The following is a 25,538-nucleotide window of genomic DNA, read 5'->3' on the forward strand; positions in this document are numbered from 1 at the left end:
GAGTTATATGAGGACCAAACACACTTGCAAAGTGCTTAGAGTAAGTCATTGTGCATAGTCGGCACTCAGTAAATGTTGGCTATTATTACAGTATGTTAAGTATGTGTACCAGAAAATGTAAAGCAGTTTATATACATCTTTTTAAATTCTCATGATAGGCTCATTATCTCATTTTTCATAGAAAGAATTTGGGACTGAGAGATTAAAGTGGAAAATATAAATATGAAAGATAAGATGAAGTCACAAATGATGTTAATCCACTGACCTCACGTGGAAGCTCTGTTCACATGCTCAGGTGGGCCTCAGATGGCTCATGGCCCCTGCGGCCAGCACTCAGGGAGGGGTGCTTAGTACCATGAGTTGTGGCATCAGCAAGATGAAAACTTACTCATTGCCCAGATGAAGGGGAATTACTCCCAGTGCTGAGATGGGAGAGAAAGTCCTGAGAATCTTCATAGAAGGGTCTCTGTGACATGAGACCCAACATCCTCAAAAAGCCTGAAGTGACCTGATACTCAACCTGGTTGTTTTTCATGAAGCCCCTCTTATGTTGGCTGATGGCAGTGTAGCCACAGAGGTTCTTCCATATACCAAATGGTGTGGCCATTCTCAGAGCTCTCTGCTGGCCTGGGGTAGATTCCAGAGGACTGAGAGAAGAATGCATGGATCACTATGCTTCAGCCATCCTCCTTAAATAATGTTGTTTTCAACCAAAACTTTCTTAAAAATTGAGCAACAGGGAAGTGAGCTAGTCACTGTACTTCCTACATATGCCCAGAGTCCAGATTCTTTAAATATCTATGAAATACAAACACAAAAAAATGTGTTCACAGTCAGCTCACCTGGAGATTGGATTGCTATTCTCTTGCTCACGATCCTGAGGTGGATACTTTCCTGAGTACAAGACCCTGGGGTCGATACAGGAGGTTGTAGAATTTAGTGGCCACTTCATTGCATGGACAGGGAGACAGTCAAGGCCCTTGAGTTCTCTGCTGGAGAGCATGGGCCAAGCAGACTTTATCCCCAAAAATACTTCAGGCAGACCTAAGCAAGTAAGTGCCATAAGAGCAACGTTAACAATGCTAGAATAAAGAAAGAGAAATTGCTCAGTCATGTCTGACTCTTTGTGACCGCATGGACTATACAGTCCATGGAATTCTCCAGGCCAGAATACTGGAGTAGGTAGCCTTTCCCTTCTCCAGGGGATCTTCCCAACCCAGGGATCAAACCCAGGTCTCCTGCATTGCAGGAGGATTCTTTATCACCTGAGCCACAAGGGAAACCAGAAATAATGATTCCTTTTTGGCAATCACTTTAGCCAGCTCATCCAGAAGTTTTATCACATAAAGTATAAATTTTAAAGTGTGGGGACCAGGACAGAAGCCATATTTACCCTGCTATACTTTTCTACCTGATACCCAGTCCCTGACTTCAGGCTCCCAAAGGAGATTTCAGGAGCTGGTTTAGCACAAGCATCTGTATAGCTGGGGGTTTGTACTGACTGCCAACCCCATGGTCAGCTCCTGTCCCCAGAGTCAAAGGAAGATCATCAGGGACACTTGCTGTTTTCTTTCAGTCTCAGCTGATTTCCACACATACTCACTTGGCCAGGATCAAAGCTGATGCAGGTGGTGCGCAGGGGACGGAAGGTCCTTCAGCAGGTCTGCACCTCATAGGTGGGGCCTGTGGTGCCTGGACTTACAGTTGATTGGGGTGGGAGGTGGGGATTAGCATGTGTTTTTAGGTGGATAACCAGAGGGACAATAGCCTGTATTTCAGGAAAAGTAATGGACTGTGTTTTTAAAGGATTGTATAGACCACACTGCAGTTTGGGCCCAACAGAGCTATGAGAATGGGTGCCATTTTCTTGCCACCTCAATTTTTATAGTTGCAGCTCACTACTGATACTCTTATTTACTTCATGTTTTACTTTAAATGAATGTTAATGCATTTCTTTCTCTCCTTTATTTTACCTCTCCTCATAGGCAATTAATATCTGTGAAATTATGGCTTTAATATACTTTATTTATACATATTTTTTACTTGTTAAAGTAAGTTCTAGCCATTGAAATACAAAATTTTGTCCATGTAGCATCCTCACTATCAGTGATGCCTTTGCCTGTCACACTTTTGGCAGCACTGTAACAGGAGCACATTATGTACTGTCAAACTCCCAAAGCATTGCTGGTTAGCAATTAGCCCTTAGCATAGAGCAGAATAAATGTCTAGAGTAAAACTAATGAGAGGCTCCTGGTTGAAGTGTTGATAACAACCCTAAATCTGGCTCACTCTTCACTCTCAACTCATCTAGTTCTTGAGCCTGTGTGGACAGACCCTTGCAGGGGAAACCTGCCATGATCCTGAATCACCTTAGGGACCCCCTGTTGCCTTCGGGTGGGCCTTGGTGCCATCATCACACTGAAGCAGGGCAGGGGTCTGCTGAGTTCAGAAACTGCTTTGCATATCTCAGAACAGGCCCTCCATCGTGTTTCCTGAGGCAGTTGCCAGGGCCACCCTGTTTTGGGGCACACTCTAAGGCACCTGAAGGAATGAGTGAGGCCAGAGTGAGATGGGAGACCCAGCACAAGAATAAAGATTAAAATATGTAGGATTTGAGATGAGGATTAAAAGTAGTTGAAATGTATACAGTTTTCTGGTCCAGTTTCAACCGGTCAACCTTAGCTCTCTGAGCATTTGCAGACAGTGTGGGTGAAAGGGGAGTGAAGAAAAGAGGGTGGGGAGAGGGAAATAAGAGGAAGAAAGAATGGACAGAACTTTGGAGGTACTTTGCCCCACCCTTTCCTGCCCTATGCCCCCCAGCAATTACCCTCACAAGAAGTCTTGACTTTTCCTCCACCTTCAGGCTCGGCTTCAAAATGGAAACAAAGATCCATTTGAAAGGAGTGGATTCTAGTAAAGCAGTGTTTCTTGTTGTTGTTCAGTCAGCACGCCAGGCTTCCTTGTCCTTCACTATTTCCTGCAGTTTGCTCAAACTCCATGTCCATTGAGTCGATGATGCCATCCAACCATCTCATCCTCTGTCACCCCCTTCTCCTCTTGCCCTCAGTCTTTCCCAGCATCAGAGTCTTTTCCAGTGAGTTGGCTCTTCGCATCAGGTGGCCAAAATATTGGAGTTTCAGCTTCAGCATTGGTCCTTCCAATGAATATTCAGAATTGATTTCCTTTAGGATTGACTGGTTTGATCTCACAGTGCAAGGGACTCTCAAGAGTCTTTTCTAACACCACAGTTTGAAGGCATCAATGCTTTGGCGTTCTGCCTTCTTTACAGTCCAGCTCACACAACCATATGTGACCACTGGGAAGACCATAGCCTTGACTATACAGACCTTTGTCAGCAAAGTGATGTCTCTGCTATTCAGCACAGAGGTTTGTTATAGCTTTCCTGCCAAGAGGCAGTCGTCTTCTGATATTATGTCTACAGTCACCATTCATAGTGAATTTAGAGCCCAAGGAGAGGAAATCTGTCACTACTTCCACCTTTCCCCCTTCTATTTGCCATGAAGTAATGGGGCTTGATGCCATTATCTTAGTTATTTTTAATATTTAGTTTTAAGCTGGCTTTTTTACTTTCCTCCTTCACCCTCATCAGGAGGTTCTTTAGTTCCTTTTTGCTTTCTGCCATTGGAGTGATATCATCCACATATCTGAAGTTGTTGATGTTTCTTCTGCTTATGTTGCTTCTAACTTATAACTCATCCAGTCTGGCATTTCTCATGAGGTGCTCAGAGTATGAGTTAGACAAGCCGGGTGACAACAGACAGCCCTGTTGTACTGCTTTCTCAGTCCTAAACCAATCAGTGTTCCATGCTGTGCTGCGCTGTGCTTAGTTGCTCGGTCATGTCCAACTTTTTGTGACCCCATGGACTGTAGCCCACCAGGCTCCTCTGTCCATGGGGATTCTGCAGGCAAGAATACTGGAATGGGTTGCCATGCTCTCCTCCAGGGGATCTTCCCAACCCAGGGGTCGAACCCAGGTCTCCCCCATTGCAGGTGGATTCTTCACCATCTGAGCCACTAGGGAAGCCCCAGTTGCTCATACGGAGTTCTGACTTGCTTCTTGACCCGCATACAGGTTTCTCAGGAAACAAGTAAGGTGGTCTGGTATTCCTGTCTCTTTAAGAGCTTTCCACAGTTTGTCTTGATCCACACAATGGCTTTAGTGTAGTCGATGAAACAGAGGTAGATGTTTTTGTGGAATTCCCTTGCTTTCTCTATGATCCAACAAATGTTGGCAATTTGATCTCTGGTTCCTCGAACATCGGCAATTTGATCTCTGGTTCCTCTGCCTTTTCTAAACTCAGACTGGATGTCTGAAATTTCTTGGTTGGCATAATGCTGAAGCCTAGCATGCAGTATTTTGAGTATGACCTTGCTAGCATGGGAGATGAGTGCAATTGTCTGATGGTTTGCACATTCTTTACTACTGCCCTTCTTGGGAATTGGGATAAGGATTGACCTTTTCCAGTCCGGGCCTTTGGGATATATATCCAGAAGTGAACTACTGGATCATATAGTACTTCTGTTTTTTATTTTTTTGAAAAACTTTCATACTGTTTTTCATAATAGCTGTACCAGTTTTACATTCCTACCAGCAGTGCAGAAGGATTTCAATTTCTCCACATCCTCACCAATACTTTCTTTATGGTTTTTGATAATAGCCATTCTGATATGTATGAAGTGGTATCTCCTTGTGGTTTTCATTTGCATTTCCCTAATGACTTCTGATGTTGAGCATCTTTCATAAGCTTGTTGGCCATTTGTATGTTATCTTCGGAGAAATTTCTATTCAAGTCCTTTGACCATTTTAAAATCAAGTTGTTTTTGCCAAGGTATAAGAATTCTTTATATATCTTAGATATTAATCCCTTATCAGATATATGACTTGTAAATAATTTCTCCCATTTCATATGTTGCCTTCTGACTCTGCTGATTATGTCCTGTAATACATAAAAACTTTTTATTTTGATGTAATCCGATATATCTGTTTTTCTCTTTTGTTACCTGTGCTTTTGGTGTCCTACCAAGAAATTATTGCCAAATTCAATTTTATGAAGATTTCTTATAAATGTTTTATGATATTGGCTCTTTTATTTAGGTCTTTGAGGTAATTTTTGCATATAGTATAAAGTAAAGGTCCAACATCCTTTTTGTTCCAAAATATTTTTTATAACTAATTTGGCAGCAAAACTTGACTCACACTTAGATGAAGCTGTTTATTGTCTTCATATGTGTAAATATGCTTTACTACAGAAATATTAATTTCAAGATGCTGCCCCAGACTCCACTGGGTCTATTACATGAGCAAAATCCAGAATTTTTAGATTTCCAAAATGTGCCTATCTCCAAAAATTTCAAATGTATGGGATGGTGGACCTCCAATATAGTTTTCAGTGACTATCAAGTTCTGGAGTTTTCATGCTGGGAGAGACAGTGCCACACAATGTCAGCATGTGAAGCTCTCACCTTATGTTGAGTAGGATGAGGCTCAAGGCCCCTGGTGTCAAGCTAACTGTAGGCTTAGGGCTCTAACTCAAGTCTCACACCAAACTCAACAAAAGTTCACTTTGAGTCTGATCATTTTTAAAACAAATTTATGTTCTGGGTAACATAATGAAGCTTAAGTGACTTATAGTGGTAGCAAGAAAAACCAAAAATAAGTGTTAATGCACGGCAATCAAAATGAATTACATCTATGGTAATAAAATACTTGGAGTTAATGGTTGTAAATGAGTATGTCTAAAGGAGTACAATAATTATTCACACAGTATAAGATGCATCATTCATTTATCCACTCATTAAGCATTTATTAGACATCTACTAAGTGTCAGATACATGCCTAGAACTGGTTAGGCGCTTCTAAAAAGTCTGCCTCAGGCATTTTATTGGAGTTTTTGGTGTGTTTATTTTAACTCTCAACACATATTAATTGAATTGTTGCTGTGTCTAATGAACTCCGAGTCTAGAGGTATCTTGCGTTAGGTCAAGCAGCATTCGCTCAGCCTTGAGCAAGAGAAGGAGCCTGAAGCCTCGAGGATACGAGACGCCCCTTCTGAGCCTTCTCATCGTCTCTGCTGCTCCCACCATCTTGCACACAGGCTATAGAAGTTGCTTTGTAACTTGGGTTCCCGCTTCAGCCATTATTCTTAGAACAGCAGCTAGAGGGAATGGTTCAACATTTACATGAGCCAGATCACATGTCCTCAAAACCCTGCCACAGTTCCCATTTTCCTCTGAAAACGAGTCCACATCCTCAGGATGGCCTACCTACCCGTCCCCCTCCCATTCCCCTTCCTCTGCTCCGCCGTCTGCTCAGGCTGCTCCTGTTACTAACCCCGTCTCTATGCTCCCAGGCTGCTCCCGCTGCCTGCAGCACTCTCCCTAGGAGCCTGCATGATCACCACCCTTCTCCTTCAAGCCTTCACTCAAGCGAAGCTGCCCGGATGACCTTATTTAAAATCACAAGCCACTCTACCTCCAGTGCCCCGGCACTCCTGATCATGTCCTCCTACATCTTCTTTTCATCTTGTAACAAGCAGTATGACTTACCTGTTTGTTTTGTGTACAGCTGTTTGTTTCTACAAGGGCAGGCGCCTCTTTGTTCACTGATGCCTCCCAAGCTCTGAGAATAGTGCCTGGCCCCGGCCGGTACCCTGAAAACAGACAAATAAATGAAGAGTATGTTGTGGGCCTGGAGCCCAGAATGACAGGTGACGAGGCTGCAGAGGGAGGAACAGATAACTGCTGTGTTCACGCTTGGCCCCCACAGACCAGCAGTAGGAGGTCATAGAAGGGCTTAAGGGGGTGAGTGTCATGGTCAGGGCGCCACCTGCTCTGGAGCAGGAAGTGGGGCAGGATTAGAGGTGGGAGCCCAGGTAACTGTTCCACACTACCTATTCTTAATACCATTCTTCTTCTTCAGACTACACTGAGAATCATTCAGTCCAGTGGTTCTCAATCAAGGTGTTTTTGTCTCCCGGGAGACATTTGGCATTGTTGTCACCTGGGAGGGTGCTACTGGCATTCCCGAATACAGGACACTGGTAAACATCCTACAGTGACAACTCGTGATGATGGATACCTCGACTAAGAATTTTTCGGCCCCAGATGTTAACAGTGGCATGATTGAGAAACCCTGGTATAGAAGGTTCAAAGGACTGATTCTCAGATCTGAGAACAGCCTTGTTGATGTTACAGACAAAGCAAGTATCTTCTGGGATTCTCCTGGTCCCTTGGGTGCTTGATTGCTCACTTCCACTACCATCACCTCCATCACCTCTCTCCTGCCTGCTCGCCTTTATCCTTTGGGCTGTGCCTGTCACGTCACTGTTGTTCTGAGGAAGTGGAGGCCCTGGAGAGGAACATGTGGGAGCTGAGGGTGGTTAGGTGTGCCACCAGGGGCACATATGCCGTTGTTTGTTCAGACTCTGCATGGAATGAGGTGTCTGACTCAAGCAAAGGCTGACTGTCTGGTTCGTTCTGGTAGTAATTCCCCTATAAACACTCCAAGTGAGCCAGCCTCCTTGAAAAACCAGCCTGGGTGTTCCTTCCCTGGACTGGAGGCAGCTTAACATGTGTTTCTGTCTTCTGGGGTTCCGTTAGGCTATGTGATCCTTCAGAATTCCTGAGGCTGTGGGATTTGGGATCCTGTGAAGTGGATTTTGAAATAGCCAGGGACTTAGTAAAGAATATCTGCTGGAAGTTCTCAGACAGCCCTTGTACATGGGAGCAGCAGGCTGTGGACACGTCATGTCACAGACTCATGGCGCTTTGTGGTTTTTTTAAACTTTTTATTTTGTATTGAGGTACAGCTGATTAACAGTGTTACGACAATTTTAGGTGAACAGTGAAGGAATTCAGTCATTCATATACATGTATCCATTCTCCCCCATCCCTCCTCCCATCCAGGCTGCCACATAGCATTGAGCAGAGTTCCATGTGCTATACGGTAGGTCCTTGTTGGTTATCTGTTTTAAATATAGCAGTGTGTACATGTCTGTATCAGACTCCCTAACTGTCCCTTCCTCTCAGCAACCATAAGTTTGTTCTCTACGTCTGTGAGTCTCTTTCTGTTTTGTAAGTAATTTCATTTATATCATTTTCTTTTGAGATTCCACATATGATATGTCATACTATATTTCTCCTTTTCTATCTGACTGACTTCACTCAGTATGACAATCTGTAGGTCTGTATGTTGCTGCAAATGGATTTATTTCATTCTTTTCAATGGCTGAGTAATATTCCACTGTATAAATGTACCACATCTTTCTTCTTTATCTATTCCTCTGTCAATGGACAGTTAGGTTGCTTCTGTGTCTTGATTATTGTAAACAGTGCTACAATGAACATTGGAGTGCATGTATCCTTTCAGATCATGTTTTTCTCCAGATATATGCCCAGGAGTGGGATTACAGGGTCATATGGTAGCTATATTTTTAGCTTTTTAAGGAATTTCCATACTGTTCTCCATAGTGACCATACCAATTTACATTCCCACAAACAGTGTAGGAGGGTTCCCTTCTCTCCACATCCTCTCCAGTATTTATTGTTTGTGGATTTTTTTTTATGATAACCAATCTGGATGATGTGAGGTGATATCTCGTAGTTTTGATTTGTAGTTTTTTCATAACTAGTGATGTTGAACATCTTTCCATGTGCCTCTTGGCAATCTGTATGTCTTCTTTGGGGAAACGTCTGTTTAGGTCTTCTGCCCATTTGTTGATTTGTTTATTTTGATGCTTTTAAGTGTTAAGAGCTGTTTGTAAATTTTGGAGACTTATCCCTTGTCAGTCACATCATTTGCAAATATTTTCTCCCAGTCTATGGTTTGTCTTTTTGTTTTATTGTTTCCTCTGTTATTTAAAAGCATTTGAATTTAAATAGGTCCCATTTGTGGTTTTTTTGTTTTTATTTCCATTATTCTGGGAGATGGATCAAAAAAGATATTGCTGCAATTTACGTCAGTATTCTGCATGGTGCTTTGTATTAAACACACTGCGTGTAGCATCCCATTTTTTCCTCCAGTAGCCCTGGGGTCTCCTGGCAGGGCTGGCTCCTGGAGCCTGAGGTCTGCCTCACTGCACGGGGCTCCCTGCTCTGAAGAGTCCTACACTCGGTTTAGTGGTTGCCGTCACCATCTGGAAATTCTTAATTACATTTAAGAATTTAAGTGTTAGTCACTCATTCATGTCTGACTCTTTTGTGACCCCAGGACTGTAGCTCACCAGGCTTCTCTGTCCATGGGCTATTCCAGGCAAGAATACTGGAGTGGGTAGCCATTCCCTTCTCCAGGGGATCTTCCCTGAGGATCAAACCCACATCTCATGTTTCCTGCATTGGCAGGCAGGCTCTTTACCACTAGCGCCACCTGGGAATGTGTATGGAAACACACAAAAAAAACCTGAAACAGCCAAAGTAATTTTAAGAAAGAAATCAGGAATCAGGCTCCCTGACTTCAGACGATACTACAAAGCTACAGTAATCAAAACAGCATGGTATTGGCACAAAAACAGAAACATACCTCAATGGAAAGGGACAGAAAGCCAAGCAATAAACCCACACACTAGTAATCAAGCTCCTTCTTCCCTTGGAGTATCACCTGTCTCCTGCTCACCCTTATATTGCCTTTTACCTGGGGCACTCCTTAGTATTGCACCTTTAACAAGGCTAGGAGAAGGCCATCACCTTGTCTTGTTTGTTCTTTGGTACCATGTCCTGGGGCTGCATCCACCAAGAAGGGAAATATCCTTTTGGAGAAGAGAGTTTACCCCAGACTTGCATGGGCTGCAGCCTCATCTTCTCTCCATCACCTGCTCACTCTGGGACTTGGGGCAAATATTGCAAACTGTCTATGCTATGGTTTCCTCGTGTATTCAACAGATATTTACTGTCTCCACCTAGGGCCTGGTGCTGTCCAAGAGCCTCCTCTTGAATTGCTGTAAGCCTTTTCGGGCACATGAGCAAAGCTCTGGGCACAGGGCTGGGAGTGTCTGGGAGAACCATTCCTGCCCATTTACAGGACTGGCTTGTTTGACCCAGAAAAGATTTTTCAAAGTTGCACTTATTTTTGACCATCTTCTCATCAGGCCTTCTGCTTTTTAATCTACTATGGTAGTTTTCCAATATCTGGCTGAAGAACCACTGTATTAGAATAGGCCCAGAAATCTGAATTTTCAACAGTTGACTAAAGTCTGAGAACACACACTAGCTTTGGAACAGCTTGGTAGTGACTGGTTCTCAACAAGTGGTTTACAGCTGGTTCTCAATAAGTGGTTCTCAGCCCTAGGGAGCTAAACATAAGTATGCCCTGATCCACTCCAGACCAACTGAGAGAAATTTCTGGGTAGGATAGAGGCATCCATGTTTTAAAAACATTTTCCATGTAGGTTCTGATGAGCAGTAAGGTTTAGAGCAACTGTTCTTGGTTTTTACCATATATCAGGCCTCAATGCACCAGGTTTAAGAGCACTGATAAGTACCACCCCTTCATGGATTGCAGCCTTGTCATGGTGAAGGGGCTTGCATAGCTCAATGGAGCTAGTAACCATTCCATGCAGGGCCACCCAACATGGACAGGTCTTAGTGAAGAGTTCTGACACATCGTGGTCCATTGGAGGAGGAAACGGCAACCCATTTCAGTATTCTTGCCCCAAGAACCTCATGAATAGCATGAAAAGGCAAAACGATATGATACCAGAAGATGAGCCCCTTAGTAGGAAGGTGTCCAATATGCTACTGGGATGAGATGGTTAGATAGCATCATCGAACCAGTGTACATGAATTTGAGCAAACTCCAGGAATTAGTGGAGGAGAGAGGAACCTGGCATGCTACAGGTCATGGGGTCGCAAAGGGTCGGACACAACTTAGTGACTGAACAACAACAACAATAAGGACCAACTCCCTTCCCCTCCCTACTGCCAGTCTTCCCTTCTTGGACCAAATAATTGAGGGAAAAAGCACTTTATTCCACAAATAGTTTTCTTTGTGTGTCAGATACAGCCTTTCCTTCTGAGAGTCAGCAATGCTAACATATCAAAATGATAGCAAACAGCACAACAAATATGTTGTAACACAGGGTTGTAACTAACAGACTCAGGGAGACACAGCGGCAACTTCATAGCTCCTGGTGCTGACCCGGCCTGGGGACAGAATCTGACCACACGCACAGCAAGCTGTTCTCCATGGAGATGTGAATCTAATAAAAACCTGCTGGTTGAAATAACAACAACAATAACATACTTATTGATACTAAGTGCCGGATTGATACCCAGTGCCAGACACAGATTGATACTGAGGGCCAGACATTGGGTCAAGTGTTTGAATACATGCTTGCCCTGAATCTTCACAACAGTGCTGTGATGAGTGAGTGCTAATATTCTCTCCAGTTTACAGGTAGGGCAACCGAAGATTTGAAAGATTAAACACTTGCCATGTCACAGATCTGGGATATAAATCCAGTCCATGTACTTAACTGTTCAATGAACTAGTGAAAAAAATAAGCCGTGTCCTTTAGGTCTGTGTTGATATTCATGATACTCATGAATTAGATCTCCCCATGCCCAGGTTTCAGGACTGTCACAGAGAGGATTGAAAAGGTACTGTTTTCCACTTCCTGGTCTGAATATAAAATGTGGGCAAGGAGCTGGTGTGAATTTGATCTTAGCCTTAGAGGATTTTTCTGTTGAAGTGGGTGGTTGCTCTATACTGCCATCTGCTGGCTGTCTGAACCAAGCACAGGCCAGAGCCCCGTATTTCTCACAGTGGAGCTAGTGGCAGAGGAGGTTACTGAATTCCAAATGTGCTCCCCTCACCAAAACGCCTTCTGTTCATTCTGTCAGAAGTCTCTGAAACACACACTTTTTCATAAGAAAAGAGAATTTCTTTTAGGATGGTTTTCCCTGGCTCTCTATTCACTCTTGCTGAATTATTCCAAATAATGCCTTTTATTTGACTCCCAGAGCAGAAGATAGGGAAAGACAGCTTAATTCCTTCCCAATGCAGTGGTCACCTTGGCCAGCCTAGCTTGGAAATTGTGGTTAGGTTACTGTTCTCTTCATTTGTGTCAGAGAAGCTAAAACCAAGCCTGGATGGACAGGAGCAAGGACCTACTATCAGAACCCTGTTAGGAACCCGCCACTCCACAGTGTACCCATAAAAGCCAGTCTGACTGCAAAACAGCAGTTAGGTTCAGAAATGAAGAAAACAGGACGCTACTAGGAAACTCGAAGACAGCTCTCTACCCACTGAGGTGTCCTTAGGAAGCAATTCCCATTTTAAATAGTTCTCTTGGAAGTGAGAGCGGCTTAGTGTCTTGTCTGTCTCTGTAGGTAGACCCCTGGGGTCAACTTGTCTGACATGACAGAATCGAGTTTATTGGTTTGAAGAACTGAGTTTTTGTGGAGAGCCTGAGTTGGTCTCTAGAGAAAATGTTCACAGCTCATTAGATTTATGTTGTAAACAATGAAAATGAAATGACTCCTCCCCTGGTTCTCTCTCCTTCTCCCCTGCCCCTACTTATGGTCAGGAACAATCCATATCAGTTTAACTTCATTGCTTTTACTGCATATTAAAGCTCCTCTCTTATGTTGGTTGGTTCAGCGGAAGCCTTTTTTCAAATGAAATCTGCTATAAAACACAGCCTGTGAGTTACTAAGGGGAAAGCAGGGGTGGGATCCTTAGACTCTGCCTCTCATCTTTCATTTCCCTGTGGTTTCCTTGCCAGGCCCCTTGAGGCTCTTCTAAAAATCCAAGAGCTCCCTGGGCAGAGTCTGAAAATACAGCTGGGTGCTGCATAGCTTGACTGCCTCGTCAGTCTAGTCTGGGGTGTGTGTAAGGCTCTTCTTTGTTCTAAACCTCTTAAAGACAAAGCAAATATTTTTTAAATGTTAACATATCAATTCCATGTGATAGGTTGTTTGTTATAGTATTCTTGAACATTCTGAATGTGTTCCCCAAACAGGAAGTTAAAAAATAGTGGGGATGGTGGGAGAAAAATGTTTGTATACTGGTGGTTCTTTGGGAGAGATTTTGTGTTCAAGCCATTTACTTTGAGGCCATGGGGAGAACTCACCTGTTCATGCTTGTAGCGGAGCTGTGGGTGCCAGGTCTGCTTGGAAAGGTAAGTCTTTAGGACAGTCAGTAGAATCATAAAGGGATTGTGGTTTGAATATTTTGGTAACAGTTAAAATATATAACATATTGCTGAGACATATATGTGTATATATATAATATGTGTGTATGTATGTATCATTTTTATTGAGATACAATTGAACTATAACCTTAGTTTCAGGTATATAAAATAATGTTTATATATAATGTGTGTGTGTATATTTGTCTCTAAATGATGACCTCAAGTTTAGTTAACATCACTACACATAGTTATACATTTTTTTTTGTGATGAAAACTTTTAAGATCTATTCTCTTAGCTACTTTTAAATACACATTACAGTATTACTAAATGTACATGTACATAATGCTGTACATTACACCCCCAGGACTTACCTACTTTATAACTGGAAGTCTGTGCCTTTTGATTACCTTCACTCATTTTGCCTAATGTCCACCCCAGTCTCTGGCAATCACCAATCTGTTTTGTGTATCTGTGAAATTTGGGGGTTTTGTTATTTCTTTTTTAGGTTCCACATATATTCCCATAATATTTATCTTTCTCTATCTGACTTATTTCACATATCATTATGCCCTCAGAAGTCACCCATGTTGTCCCAAATGGCAAGAATTTTTTTTGTGTGTGTGGCTGAATAATAATCTGTTATCTATGTGTATATCACATTTTATTGATCAGCTGGTGAAGAGTTAGGTTGTTTCCATGCTGTGGCTATGGTGAGTCATGTTGCAGTGAACATGCGGGTACAGATACGTTTTAAAGCTAGTGGTTTTGTTCCCTTCAGATAACATTCAGAAGTGAAATAGCTGGATCCTACGGTAGCTCTATTTTTAATTTTCGAGGCACCTCCATGCTGTTACCCACAACTGTGCCAGTTTACATTCCCATAGTGCACAAGGGTCACCTTTTCTCCCCGTTCTTGCCAGCATTTGTTATTTCTCATCTTTAGAAAAAAATAGCCATCATAATAAGTGTTAGATAATATCTCATTGTGGTTTTGATTTGCATTTCTCTGACTAGGGATGTGGAACACCTTTTTGAGTACCTGTTATCTGCGTGTCTTCTTTGGAAAAATGTCTATTCAGGTCCATTTTTTAATCAGATTGTTTGGGGTTTTTGCTATTGAGTTGTATGAGTTCTTCATTTATTTTGAATATTAACTCCTTATCAGATGTATGATTTGCAAGTATTTTCTCCCATTGGGTAGGTTGCCTGGCCATTTTGTTGATGGTTTCCTTTGCTGTGAGCAAGCTTTCTAGTTTGATGTGTTCCCACTTGTTTATTTTTACTTTTGTTGCCTTTCCTTTTGGTGTCAGAGCCAAAAAGTCATCACCAATACTGATGTCAAGGGGCTTACTGCCTATGTTTTCTTCTAGGAGTTTTAGGGTTTCAGGTCTTAGGTTCAAGTCTTTAATCCATTTAGAGTTTATTTTTGTATGTTTCTTTTACATGTGGCTATCTAGTTTTTCCAACACCATTTACGGAAGAGATTGTCCTTTCCCTGTTGTGTATTCTTGTATATATTATTTTAGTTGATTTTGACATGTAAATACCTGCTTACAAATGTCTGGCTCCTCCTTAGAATGCAAACTCCATAAGGGCATGAGCCCGGCTTGTTCACTGTTCAAGCTCTAGTCTTGGGCATGTAATAGTGAAAAAAAAAAGTGAAGTCGCTTAGTCGTGTCCGACTCTTTGCAACCGTGTGGACTGTGTCCGTGGGATTTTCCAGGCAAGAGTTCTGGAGTGGGTTGCCATTTCCTTCTCCAGGGAATCTTCCCGACCCTGGGATGGAACCCAGGTCTCCTGCATTGTAGGCAGACGCTTTACTATCTGAGCCACCAGGGAAGTCTGGGCATGTAATAGGTGCTCAATAAAAATTTTTGTGTGTAAACTAATGAATATATCCCTCCTTCTCTGAAATGTTCTCATTGAGGATGGGGATGTTGTCTTTTATTTCCTGGTATCTCCAAAGACTCAAGAACTGTTTATGATTTTAATATCTTATTCTTTTAACAATTCTTGCTGGGCATCTACCACATGCCAGTCACTATGCTAGGTGTGGAGGACACAAAGGTGTGTCAAACTGAGAAAACTCTTGTCTTCACAGATATTAGTAAGGGGGGGGCAATAAATATAATAAACAAGTAAACTATCTGATTTTTTTGCTGATGTTAGAATGTAATTAATATCTCTCTTCCTGTTTTTTAAGAACGAAGTCTTACATCTCTCCTGTAATAAAATTATAGATGATGCAAAGCCTGCTAGGGATTTGACAAGTTCACCCCCCCTCCTAGAGGAAATAGGAATATGCTAATAAAAGCACGGGAAGGAGATACAGACAAGAAAGGGATAGTAGCAAAAGGAATGTTTTCTCCTTCGCGGAGCCTCCTGCCTGTCCTTCTGCCATCTTATCCTGACTGTTTTCCCCACACATCTGTCCTTTCCATCCTTGAAAGCCTGCCGTGGTGTTTGCAGTGGAGGATTTTGAGTGATTGACCCTGAAACTAGCCGTTGCCAAGGTATCGCTACTTACTACTCACAGCAGGAATAATAAATCTGCCTGCGTGCTGTCTCCTTCCATTTCAAGATACATAGCAATGAATTCAGAGCAGGGGGTAAAGAGAGTTATCTCGTATAAGGATAGCCTTATCCCTTAAAAAAAAATTCTATTTTGTAAATTCATTATCTCATTAGATCCTTTTAAGATCATAATGAGTTAGGGTGAGGATTTCAGTTAGGGTGTCCAGATACCACCAACTAACTCTTCTATCGTCCCAGCATTTGTCTTGAATTTTATTTTAACAAACTGTACTTTTTAGAGCTATTTTAGGTTCACAGTGAAATTGAGTGGGAGATACAGATATTTCTCATATACGCCTGCCCTCCTACATACGCAGCCTCCCTATCAACATGGCCCACCAGAATGGTATATTGGTTACAGTGGATGGACTTACATTGATATATCATCGCCCAAAGCCTATAGTTCACATTAGGGTTCACTCTTGGTGTTGTATTAATATATTCTTTGAGTTTTGACACATATAACATGTACCTACCACTATAGATCCTACAGACTTTTACAGCCCTAAGAATCCTCTGTATGTCTGCCTATTCATTCCCCTGTCTTAGACCTTTTCATTCTGCAATAAAGTAATTATAATTTTATTGAATAGATCTGAAATTTTTTGATAGAATTATTTAATAGGCCTTTTAACATAGTAAAGCTGCTTTCTTGGTTAATAAATATTTCAAAAAATGTAAATTTATTTTTAGAGCCTACTTTACTTCCAGAATGGTCCTGATTTGGATGATAAATTACACAGTCTCCATAATTATAGTCTACATTTGTGGTCCCCAGAGAGAAGGGGAGTCTCCCTGGGATGTCTGGCCAATCAGTATAGAGCAGGACTGAAGTCCAGGTACTCTGACTTCTGTTCGTTTCTGTAGCAAAGACCCAAAGCCCACTGGAGAGGCAGCTCAGATCTTAAAGGTCATCACATCCTTAAGTAGTTTGAAGCAGTTGTGAAAGTGGGATGGCTTATGTACTTCTAATTCAGACGTGAGAAAATTCACTGTGTAAGTAAATAAATAATGTACCTTGTAAGGAACAGAACAGACCACAAGAAGTCCACGCAATCAAAACTCAGGCAGGCAAGTTGAGAATCTGCTTAGAGAGGATGGAATGATACGAGGGGAAAGGTTGGATTTAAAAGGAGTACTGCACTTTTAGAGAAGTTTCCATAAATTGTTAAGTCAGTGAAGAATAACACCTTCAAATGTTTGATGGTATTCTGAGACTGAAATTGGAGTTTCATTTGCATATTTCTGGGACATGGTGCATCTGTTTATCCAGCAAAATGAGACTAGGTTCTGATCAAATACATACTACGCTTGCCTAATATGATAATTAACTGTTCTGTAGTATCACCCACGTATAATATTTTACAATGCTAGCATCCTAAAGATTGAAGTGATTATTAACTTTTCCATAGCAAGTCAGAAGGAAATTATTTTAAAGAAGGTTGAGTTTTCATTAAGACCAATTCCTGCTCTTATATTCACTTTAATGTCATATTTAATATAGACCTTGCTGTATCTTCCCAACCCAGGGATCAAACCCAGGTCTCCCGCATTACAGGTAGATTCTTTACCAGTTGAGCCACAAGGGAAGCCCAAGAATACTGCAGTGGGTAGCCTATCCCTTCTCTAGCAGATCTTCCCTACCCGGTTCTCCAGATTTGCTGGAGAAGTAATAGTCTGGCTCGGGAAGATCCACTGGAGAAGGGAGAGGCTACCCACTCCGGTATTCTTGGGCTTCCCTTGTGATTCAACTGGTAAAGAATCCGCCTGCAATGCAGCAGACCTGGGTTTGGTCTCTGGGTCGGGAAGATCCCCTGGAGAAGGGAAAGGCTACCCACTCCAGTATTCTGGCCTGGAGAATTCCATGGACTGTATAGTCCGTGGGGTTGCAAAGAGTCTGACATAACTGAGCGACTTTGACTCACTCACTTCACTTGCTGTAAAACCACGTAGTTAGCCTAAAGCAGACAGGAAAGAGCAGTCTTTCCTTTACAAAACAGATCGCAAGGGGTGTGGTGGGGGGCAGCACATGGAAGGCAATGGTCAGTAATGCAGAGTGCTGTGTGGGTTGGTTGTCCACCCCCAGGCATTGTTTGGCTATGTTACCTCGGAGGCTCTCCTGGTGACGAGGTTTAACTTCAGGTGTTTTGTTTGTGAATGGTGTGAAAGTATGCTTTTACTTAACTCATGTATTTTCTTTGTCAGGCCTCTCTATCCGGAGTGTATGCTGGAAAGCAGACCGCCTCCTAGCAGGGACCCAGGACAGTGAGATATTTGAAGTAATCGTGCGAGAACGGGACAAACCGATGCTGATCCTGCAGGGTCACTGTGAGGGGGAGCTCTGGGCTCTGGCCCTGCACCCCAAGAAGCCACTGGCTGTGACGGGCAGTGATGACCGCTCCGTCAGGTGAGGCCCCAGCATTGTCGCCGTAACCTCACATACCTCCCTGGGATGGCAGATGGGTTTTGCCCAAGCTTGCATGTTACTTTAAGAGAAGGATAACCCACAGTGCAGAACCTCACAGTTTCCAAACAGAATGCTGAGACATTTTGCTTAAGGACAGTTGGCTTCTTGATATCTTGTTGCTATCTTTCTTGGGCCCCACCTTAAGTCAAGAAAATGTTCTTGGAAGTGAGAATACACTCCCGCTGGTTAGATTGGCCTCCAGGTCTCTTTCAGTTGAAGATGTGAGCTGAGTTCACTCATCTGTGATAAAGTCATATTTCCCCCTCATATCTTCTGTCCTGCTGGGGGCAGCTTAGCAGTTTCACAGCCTACTCACTTTTTATCAGTTTAGTTGGAGATTAGAGATCTCAAATAAAACTGAAGTTCTGGTTTTTCAAAGTCATCTTTAGCATGAGAGTCATTGATTCTTTCTTTGTAAATTCTCACGTGGAACTTTGAACAACGTCCTCAAATCAAGGGAAAGTGCTGGTTCCTAAGAAAATGTACCCATTTTATTGGGGCCTCAGGGGTTCTTGCTACGGATCACTTGTTTGAGAGCTTGACGGTAAGAAAATGAGCAGAATGACTATGCTTCCACTGTTCTTGTGACTGTTGAGAGACTGAACATATGATTTGAAAGTGTGAGATGAAAGCTGTTACACTGAATCCAGCGTTTTTGTATTTACTACTGAACTTTAAATGTGCTCAACAATAAGCAGGCCAGAAAGAGAGTCTGTGACAGTGAGAGGAAGAGACTGATTGATCAGTTCATCGATGGATTACTGCTTCTAAGTTTGAATAGCTAAACAGGAGGACTGGACACTAGACCTAAGGTCATTACTCTCCCTCCCCAGCCCTGTTCTGTATTTTTGTAAATCCAATCAAGATGCAGTCAGGATACTCATTAGCATAAATCCAAAGATAAATCCATTTTTTAGTTTGCACCCAGCACTAAACTCTCATCAATCTAAAAATCAGTGAAAACAATTACAGCTATCTCTGCATGTGCTATAAATGTTTATTTGGCATCTTACTTCTCTTTACTTACTGCCTCCTCCTTGCTTCCTTTCCCTTCCGTTACTCTGAGCCAAACCAGTGCCACCAAGTTATTCAAACATCCAAGAAACTTGATTCATACCCAACCAGATAGAAAGGATTTCAAGAAAGTTTTTAGCTTTTGTATTTTAACAACTATGTTGAATCTTAGAATTGCAAAGAGCACTTACTGCCAGAATTTGTATTACTCCCTTTAACCATTAATTTGGCTAAGATATTCAATGGAATTTGACACTCTGAGTATTGAAATTTAGCAAGGGTATAAGTCATAATTCTTTGAGAAAGATTAGCTTAGTGATTTTAAAATGATAGTGTAGTTTACTTAGAGTGGTGGTTTCTTCATGCTAGTAGAGCAAAGCTTACATTGCTTAAAATAGTACATGGCTAAAAACAGCATGAAACTATGAATAATGGAAAAGGTATTGAAAGCATACCCTGAGTTTTAAGCTGAATAGCACAGGCTGCCTCAGGGATAGGCAGACTCCACTGGGCAGCCCTACGTGACAAGACAGGTGCCCCTGTCCCTCCTGATGGCAGGATGCACTTAGAAAAACTACACCACATTGACTTACTCTTGCCTTCTTATCACAAGAGCTTAGATTCTCAGCCACCCCTGCCCCCGCCACAGATATTGTTGTTTGCATATTAAGAGAAGACTGTCTTTAAAGTGGTAACAGAAAGAGGTCACTTACCACAAGTGCAAGTCATATAGAAACTCTTATTCGAACCCTCAGATATTTAGTTCATGGTCTCTCAGTCTGAAGTGCCTGGATTAGGTGTTCTAAGAGCTGCCCTTCATGGGAAATAGATGGGGAGACGGTGGAAACAGGGTCAGACTTTATTTTGGGGAGCTCCAAAATCACTGCAGATGGTGATTGCAGCCATGAAATTAAAAGACGCTTACTCCTTGGAAGGAAAGTTACGACCAACCTAGACAGCATCTTAAAAAGCAGAGACATTACTTTGTCAACAAAGGTCCGTCTGGTCAAGGCTATGGTTTTTCCAGTGGTCATGTATGGATGTGAGAGTTGGACTGTGAAGAAAGCTGAGTGCTGAAAAATTTATGCTTTTGAACTGTGGTGTTGGAGAAGACTCTTGAGAGTCCCTTGGACTGTAAGAAGATCCACCCAATCCATCCTGAAGGAGATCAGTCCTGGGTGTTCATTAGAAGGACTGATGCTAAAGCTAAAACTCCAATAACTTTGGCCACCTCATGCGAATAATTGACTCATTGGAGAAGACCCTAATGCTGGCAAGGATTGGGGGCAGGAGGAGAAGGGGACGACAGAGGTTGAGATGGTTGGATGGCATCACCAACTCGATGGACACGAGTTTGAGTAAACTCTGGGAGTTCGTGATGGACAGGGAGGCCTGGTGTGCTGCAATTCATGGGGTCGCAAAGAGCCGGACACAACTGAGCGACTGAACTGAACTGAAGAGCTTCCCTTACAAGTGACCTCTGTTTCTCCAGCAGTAGTCCCCTCATCATCTAGGGGGCCCAGTGAAGTATTCCCCCTCCCCTGACCAAGAGGGGTCCTGTCATTAGTGGGGTACCAGGGACTTTTGAGGCATTTTGGCATATGACTGTGTACAGCCAACTTGGAATCCTCCTAGGCAGGGGTACCGTTTGTTCTCCATCTCAGATACTTTTTCTTGCTCAGAAGACCAACAAACATAATATGCGTTTTAGTCTGTATTTACATAACACAGTTTCTAGAAGAGAACCCGTATTTAAAAAACAACTAATAATAACAGCATCTAGTAGTACCTCTTATCCTGTGTTATTAACACCCATTGGTAGAAATCAGGAACAATTCTTAATCTCCAAGGAGAAAAGTATAATTTTGTATGAAGTAGTATGTAAAATTTCCTTATTTTTGAATCTCAGAATCTTTGAAAATATCTCATGTTTTATTTCTTGCTGGATATTTCAAATGGAGAAAATCACCCAAAGATAGCCCAAACACCTTTGCAACTTCCTAGACATGCTGAAAGGAAGGACACTGGTGTGATGTTACTGCATCCTTTTTTGTTACTATCACCTTTGGCCTTGGACTGGCTGATGACTGTGAGAAAGTGTTTTGTTTTGACTTTGAACTGTCCTTAGGCTGTGGAGCCTGGCTGACCATGCCTTGATTGCCCGCTGTAACATGGAGGAAGCAGTTCGCAGCGTTGCTTTCAGCCCTGATGGATCTCAATTGGCCCTGGGCATGAAGGATGGATCTTTCATTGTTCTCCGAGTCAGGCACGTACTACCGGTATTGAAAATGACATTAGAGATATGCTTCTGTAAAAATTAATTCTCCAGGTCAGAATGTTTGTCAGGACTTTAGGAAAAAATGCATTTGCTGTTTTGAATAGGTAGATTCGCAATCCCCTATCTGTAATTGCCAGATCCAAACACTGAAAATCTGAAGTTCTTTGGTAACTTATTTGGCAGCAAAGCCTGACCCAGTGAACTGATGTGAAATTGTTTACAGTTTGTTAGTCTCCTTTTTTTTTTCAATGTAATTTTTTTCTCAATATGTATATTTTATTGAAGTATAGTTGACTTATAGTGTTTCAGGTGCACAGCAAGGTGATTCAGTTATACACATATCTATTAATCTCTTAGTAGGAATAATCATGTGTCATGTGATTTGCTGTGAGAATATTAATGTGTTCAAAAGGGATCGCTGCCCTAGCTTCTACGGGGTTATTACATAATATATGTGAACCTTTCCAAAATGCAGTGAGTGATCAACTCCCAAGCTCGTCTGGTCCTAAGGGTTTTAGGTAAGAGATTATGAGCTTTTAATGAGACAAGAAAGAGGAAGAAAGAGGAAAGCCACTTCTAATAGCACCAGATTTTTAGAGGTGAGCTGGAGTAAAAGATTTTTTTCCACCTATAATCACTAATAAAATGGAACATTTCCCATTTATTAACATCCAATATTATTTCTACTATACAGAATTTATGACCCACTCTTGTATTTCTTTCAAATAACATTGGTTATTCTTTGGGATTACACATTTTGTGATTATAGAAAGGAAATGAAGCTATAAATTAGATACTGTATCTCACATAACAATTTCTATATAGCTTTAAAAATGCTGTTGACATGGTTTATTACACTAAATTCTCATTACCAGCTACACATAACTCATTACCAAATGGGTGAACAACCTTTTCTTTCTTTGCTTAGTGATGTATGGGAAGATGGCTAATTACCAAATTTTCAGTGACACACAAACTTTAAAGCATGACTTGAGGTTGCCATCCCTAGGTTTGCTATTATTACTTTGCTTTTTTATTCTTACAGGGATATGACAGAAGTGGTTCATATCAAAGATCGAAAAGAAGTCATTCACGAAATGAAATTTTCTCCAGATGGTTCTTATCTGGCAGTGGGATCCAATGATGGCCCGGTAGATGTCTATGCTGTCGCCCAGAGGTATAAGAAAATTGGAGAATGCAACAAGTCTGTCAGTTTCATCACACACATTGACTGGTCTTTGGATAGTAAATACTTGCAAACTAATGATGGTGCTGGAGAACGGCTATTCTACAAAATGCCATGTAAGTCACAAGGGCATTAAATGTTTGTGCAAAACATAGCTCTGAACCATGGCAGAAAATGTATGAGGATATTCTTAGGACCTGAGGGCAAGGAGTATTTTCTCAAACAAGACCCTCAGATCACAAACTCTCAAAGAGAAGATTCATAAATTGAAACACGTTAAAATAAAAAATTATTCTACAACAAAAGAGCCCATGAATAAAATGAAAAGACAGTGCATAGGTTGGGCATAAAGACTTGGAATTATTATAATGGACAAAGGCTATTCAGTTGACCTTTGAATAACATGGGTTTGAACTGCGTGGTCTACTTCTGTAGATTTTTTTTTTAGTAGTAAATACTAGAGTACTACATAGTAAGAGGTTGGTTGAATCCATAGATGTGGAACCATGAATGCAGATGGTCAATGCAGATGTGGAACCATGAATGCAGATGGTCTGAGTTGTACATGGATTTTTGACTCCCCTGAGTTGTTCAAGAGTCAACTGTATACCTAGAATGTATAAAGAATGCCTAAAGATAAGGAAAAAGAAAAATTACTAGGAAAAAAAAAAAAAACCTGAAAATTTGAGGAACACAATCCTAAACTACTATGATTACTTTAGTCTCTCTTTGTGTCCTTCATAATTGGAAGCCTTTATTATGTACAGAGTCGGACATGACTGAAGCGACTTAGCAGCAGCAGCAGCATTATGTGATTACTTGGTGAAATGTGCTAATTGGGATTAAAAAAACACACATTTTATTTGTAACCCCCATTATAACTTCTATAAGAAATTCTTCTTATTTACATAATACTCATTTAGTAACAGTTTATAATACTAAAATGTCATAAAGACAAATTTATGTATTATAATCTTTGAATAATTTTCATAATGTAAGATTAAAAATGTAATGTTTAATTTTATCGTAAATTTTTATTGAAAAATCAATTTTACCATGAAATAAATTTTCCATGAAATAATATTTACCATGAAAATAAATAAATGGACTTTCCAGGTGGCACTAGTGGTAAAAAACCCACCTGCCAATGCATTAAATGTGAGAGACATGGGTTGAGAAGATCCCCTGGAGGAGGGCCTGGCAACCCATTCCAGTATACTTGCCTAGAGAATCCCATGGACAGAGGAGCCCAGCGGCCTATAATCCAGAGGGTTGCAAAGAATCAGACATGACTGAAGCACACATGCATGCAAGGTGTAACATAATGCAATGTCAACATTTCTAAGAGTCTCTGCCCTGCCAATTCATTAGTTTACCATTACTGGGTGCATATTTCTTTGTGTCTGCTTTCTTTGCTTGACAGTATTTCATATATATTTTCCTATGTGAAAAAAGATGGAACACACATTTGTCATTTGCAATAAACAAATAACACCCTGCTCAGTGATAATATCATAACTTGCTTTCTCATCCTCCTACTGTTGAGCGTTTGGGCTTATTTCTGGTTTCTTTGCTGATACCCACAGTAAAACTCCAAATATCTTTGTAGAGGTGGGATTTTTCTCTTCCATGTTACTTCCTTGGACTGTGTTTTTTAAGCAGGGACACTGGATCAGGAATATATTCAAACTATCAGCTCTGATTCTATGGTCTTAAAAATGGATATACTACTATGCTAGAGACCAGAATTGCCAATCTGACAATGCACCAGTAATGTGCAAGAGCTTTATTCTCATAGATTGTTTATTTGAAAATACTTGTTACTGTTGAGGGGAAAGTATGAGTTAATACACTTAATTGTCTTGATTTTAAATTTTTAAATAGTGTATCACTAGGCATTTTTCCCAGCATTCCTTTTTCTGTGGGCTTCCTCCTTTGTGTGCTCCCAGAGGACATCCCTTGCTAGCTGCTGGTGGAAACTGGGTATTGTACCCTGTACTTAAGAACATAACGAGCAAAATTGTCAGGACTGTTTTCCACAACCAACTATATTTCATCAAAATTTGGTAGAGTTTTATCATATGGCACTTTAAACAGCAAAGTCCATTCATTTTCTTCATTAATTAATTGAAGCTGATTTTTTAAAAAATCACTTCTCTGGCTCCTGGAATTATGAAAAGTATGAGTTCAGAATAAACTTTTTAAAAACCAGAAAAAAACTGGTAACTGTGATAATATATAATTTAGTAATAGCCATTTCTTCAATAACACAAAGCATAATATCATCTGTATCCAAATAATTAAGGTCAAGTAAACATCAGTTCAGTTCTGTCGCTCAGTTGTGTCTGACTCTTTGCAACCTCATGGACTACAGCACACCAGGCCTCCCTGTCCATCACCAAATCCTGGAGCTTACTCACACTCATGTCCATTGAGTTGGTGATGCCATCCAACCATCTCATCCTCTGTCATCCCTTTCTCCTCCCGCCTTCAGTCTTTCCCAGCAACAGGGTCTTTCCCAATGAGTCGGTTCTTCGCATCAGGTGGCCAAAGTATTGGAGTTTCAGCATCAGTCCTTCCAATGAATATTCAGAACTGATTTCCTTTAGGATTGACTTGTTGGATCACCTTGCTGTCCAAGGGACTCTCAAGACTCTTCTCCAACACCACAGTTCAAAAGCATCAATTCTTCTGTGCTCAGTTTTCTTTATAGTCCAACTCTCACATCCATACATGACTACTGGAAAAACCATAGCTTTGACTAGATGGACATTTGTTGGCAAAGTGATGTCTCTGCTTTTTAATATGCTGTCTAGGTTGGTCATAGCTTTTCTCCAAGGAGCAAGCATCTTTTAATTTCATGGCTGCAG

At 41.4% G+C, this 25,538-nt stretch overlaps 1 protein-coding gene across 2 annotated transcripts in view; it reads left to right on the forward strand.

Moving 5' to 3' along the window:
• The window catches only part of EML6 (EMAP like 6), a 277,140-nt gene that overhangs the window by 128,099 nt on the left and 123,503 nt on the right, over positions 1–25,538 (forward strand). For both annotated transcript variants that reach the window (XM_043468569.1, XM_043468567.1), the window contains exons 8-10: positions 17,929–18,130; positions 21,333–21,470; positions 22,528–22,784. In XM_043468569.1, the coding sequence (XP_043324504.1) occupies positions 17,929–18,130; positions 21,333–21,470; positions 22,528–22,784 (597 nt within the window). The remainder of the gene's footprint in view (positions 1–17,928; positions 18,131–21,332; positions 21,471–22,527; positions 22,785–25,538) is intronic.

The sequence above is a fragment of the Cervus canadensis genome, chromosome 5 (genome assembly GCF_019320065.1).
Source record: "Cervus canadensis isolate Bull #8, Minnesota chromosome 5, ASM1932006v1, whole genome shotgun sequence".
Taxonomy (NCBI): Eukaryota; Metazoa; Chordata; class Mammalia; order Artiodactyla; family Cervidae; genus Cervus; species Cervus canadensis.